The sequence below is a fragment of the Gossypium hirsutum genome, chromosome A04 (genome assembly GCF_007990345.1).
Source record: "Gossypium hirsutum isolate 1008001.06 chromosome A04, Gossypium_hirsutum_v2.1, whole genome shotgun sequence".
In the NCBI taxonomy this organism is placed as follows: domain Eukaryota; kingdom Viridiplantae; phylum Streptophyta; class Magnoliopsida; order Malvales; family Malvaceae; genus Gossypium; species Gossypium hirsutum.
In genome coordinates, this window is record NC_053427.1 from 85321450 (window position 1) to 85325482 (window position 4033).

Below are 4033 nucleotides of genomic sequence, written 5' to 3' on the forward strand. Positions count from 1 at the left end.
TCCCTAATTGTAAAGTGACTTTGCAAGTTGATCCCTGAACCTCAACTATAAATAGGCATAACCATCTCTCATTCTGTATCTCAAACTTGCCATTCTCTACTTAAGGCATTGTTTTCTCTCTCTCTCTTTGTAAATTCTCACTTGTATTTTGGAGTGAAATATATTTGGTAGTGCCCGAGGACGTAGGCAAAATTTGCTGAACCTCGTTAAATTCTTGTGTTCTTTATTGTATTATTCTGCATGAATTGTGTGTGTGATTGTAGTGATTTATTGTGCTATTAAATTACGATTGAGGGATATTCTGGCTAGGAAAGACCTGGTACTTAAGCGATCCTTGTGATCCACCTCTCTTTCCTGGGAATTGAACTTAGTGTGATTTTTTAGTACAATAATTTTACACTTTTACACGCTTCCGCACAACAAACTTTAACATACTTTTGAAGACGTCAAATTCCTTTTTTAATATGTCAACATTAGACACCAATCAGCAGATAATATGTTACGAGTGCTTCCAAGGCTTTCATTAATTTTTCATAGATTTTATAAATAAAAAAATATTATAATTTTTATATAATTTTTTTTCCTTTCCCATGCCCTATCGCTGTCACGTAAATGTTGAAACATTTAGGACTTGTTTGGGCAAGTTGAAATGGGCTAGTCCTCCCCAGCTTGGACCAATCAATGGCTATTAATCATGGACCATTTTGTGCTAGTCCAAAACTTATAGGATATAAAAATGCAAAGAGAAAAGAATTGGGGATTGGGGGAGGGACTATAATTAATTTAATAAAAACTAAAATCATTTTTAATAAGTTCATGGTTTAACTTGTAAATAGTCTTGAGAATAAAATTTTTAAAGCTGAAAATATTATTTTTGAGTTTTTTTTTTATAACTGCGGAGGAAAATGGGGTTGTTTGGGATCGAACCCACACTCGTATATCTACAACATAATGCTTTTGTCACTAAACTAATAGATTATTGAAATTTTTGGGTTTTATTTCATATTTATTTTGAGTTCAAATTTTATAATATCTAAATCCTATTTCAATTTATCCTAACTATGTAACGGTAAGATGATGTAGCACGTTAAATCAATATTTCAAACAAAAATTTTAGGTTAATTTATAAAATTAGTCCCCATATTTTTTTATTTTGGGCAATTTATTTTTTTCTTTTATGTTTTTTAACTTTTTTTCGTTATTTTTCATTCTCTTCTACTTCTCCCTCTATTTTCCTCCCTTCTCCATTTCTTTTAACCTAATTTTTCTATATTTTCCATTTGTTAAAGCTAGTGCCTATGCATTTATATTTTTGAACAAATTTTTTTTCGAGTGAGGCGAGTTTATGGACTAGTTTTAACAAATGGAAAAAATAGAAAAACTATGTTAAAAGAAATGAAGAAGGGAGGAAAATAGAGAGAGAAGCAGAAAAGAATGGAAAATAAAACAAAAAAAGAAAGTTAAAAGAACATAAAAGAAAAAAAATTAAATTACTCAAAATGAAAAAATATAGGGACCCGTCAACTATTTAACATAAAATTGCTTAACCTAAAAATTTTGTTTGAAATGATGATTTAATGTACCGCATCAGCTTACTGTTATATCGTTAATGTCAATTAATGGCTTAGTAACTAAAATTTTACAACACAATAACGTAAGTGACTAAAATATAACCTGAGGCAAACAAAAGTGACTATTTTGATAATTTATTCTATTTTAAAATTATAAATATAGAATTCAAAATCGATTAATTTAATTAATTCAATTTTAGTTTTTCATAACTGAAACTAAATTAATATTTTAATTTAATCTGAATTTCAAAATTAATTTTAAACCAAATTGATTAAACTTAATCCAAAAATTCAAAATCAATCTTTAATCATTTTGGTCCAACTTTTACACTCCTCTAATATATAAATAAAACATTTTATTATCATAGTAAATTAATATAACGAAGCTCAAAATCATAAATTATTAAATGTAAGCAAAGAAATTAAGGTTGATCATCATCTATAATGGAATACAAAAACATTATACTCCACAATAGCACGGGCTTGATTGATTGATTGAGTCCTCACCTGAGCATAGCCACGTGCAAATCGGAAAACGCCGCTCCCACCGACAATCGGTATCTCTCGCACGGCGGAAAGAACCTCATTTCGCCCCAAAACACTGAGGGTGCTACCATTGTATTTGCCTTCCGTGAAAGCAAAATTAGTCACCATTAACAAGCTTAATTCACCTTGCGATGCAACTGTATATGTTCCCTGTGCTTTTCCCACCGTTTTGGAGTTGATGTCGGGCTCAATTGTCAAAGGGTCATCGATGACATATACATCTCCGAAGATAAACTGTGAGGAACTATTGGTTGATGGTTTTCCGTCTACGACACGAATCGCAGTGACGTTTTTGCCCGAAAGTACGTCGTGTAAGTAGAAGTGAAGGTGGGATAACTTTTCTCGCTTGAGCCCCCGTGATGATGGAGATATGTATTTACCGAAAAGCTTGGAATATCCATAGGCAACGGTGAGTCTTGAGAAGGAGGAGATGATGGTGATGAAGAAGAGGATGAGGAAGATGATGAAGCTTTGGGTTTTCAGCACTGATGCCACCATTGTCGGATTGGATCACTAGTAGATAGATAGTTCAAGACGAAGGGGGGGTATTTATGCTTTAAAATACAAACCTAACATGATGCAAATTTTAATACAAAAATCACCAAGCCATTGACATTTGATGCTCTATTTTGGCTCTACTTGACCTTTTGATATTGATGTTTGGATTATTAATTACTGTACTTTGGCATCATCCTTGAATTCAAATGCAAAGAAAAAGAAAAGAAATTGGGATTGAATTGAAAATTGGTTGAATTAATGATAGACAATGAAAATAATCAAATCATTTCAATTAGTACAAGGAAAATGGGAGATTAAAAGAACCAGTTAAAAATCGATTGTTAAATAAGTTTTTCAAAAATAATTAAAAAATCAATTAAATCTCTCGATAAAAAGTATACTCAATTGAACTTTTTGAATCATGATTTGTCACAGGTTTCGGCAAAAAAATGAATTTAAGAAACTTAATTAGATACACATCATGATGCAGAAGACTCAATTGGATGTACTTTTCATCAAGGGGTTTAATTGATTTTTTAATTATTTTCGAAAGGCTTATTTAAAATTTTAGCCTTTTGTTTTTAACAACTTTTTATTTTTCCATTATATTTTACAGTGGCAGAGTCAGAAAATTTTTTAGGGGCGGAATTAAATTGTGCATTTTTACGATAGTAAAAATGTAATTTCACCATTTTAATAGTCTATATCTTTATAATTTTTAAAGGATTAAATCAAATTTTTATATTTTAGGAGGCCAAAGTGTAATTTTACCATTACCAATTTAAAATTTTATAAATTATAAAAGGTCTAAATAAAAAAAATTCCATTTTAGGGGAGGCCGGGCTCCTACCAGCCCCTTGACTCCGCCCCTAATATTTTAGTTCATTTTTATCTTCGGTTTACTATAAATATATGTTTCCTATTTTTTCTTCTAATTTTTAATTTTTTTTAAGTGGTTGAATCTTCTTATCCAGTCAATTGAGCTAATTGATTAATGTATAACATGATTAAATGTTCAAGTATTACAAAACTGTTTAAATAGTAACTACATAAATTCAAGTCCTAAATTTATAAGTATTAGACTAATAACAACTTATACAAGATGAATTTTCTAATCACTTGATTTATGCATACGGTTTTTATCACTTGAATTGAAAGAAAATCTCATTTCGCAATTCTCGCTCATAGTTACAAGATAAAATACAATTCTCTTAACAAAATTAAAGGTTACGTAAGTATTTTCATATGCCATGAGAATTCAATATGTAAAACATAAGATGAATACAAATATGAGATGCACAAAATCACACCAGCAACAATAATTTTTAATCTATATTCAAGAAATATAAGATTATACAGACAATTAATCTCAATTTCTTGAATGATTCGTATTAATGTTCCTTAAAAAGTATAAATCA

General features: G+C 29.9%; 1 protein-coding gene across 1 annotated transcript; it reads right to left on the bottom strand.

Moving 5' to 3' along the window:
• Positions 1-1909: 1909 nt before the first annotated feature.
• LOC107947421 (dirigent protein 22) lies at positions 1910-2638 on the bottom strand. Its single transcript, XM_016882088.2, has one exon. The coding sequence runs from the start codon at positions 2613-2615 to the stop codon at positions 2007-2009; it is 609 nt and encodes a 202-aa protein (XP_016737577.2). The 5' UTR covers positions 2616-2638; the 3' UTR covers positions 1910-2006.
• Positions 2639-4033: the final 1395 nt, after the last annotated feature.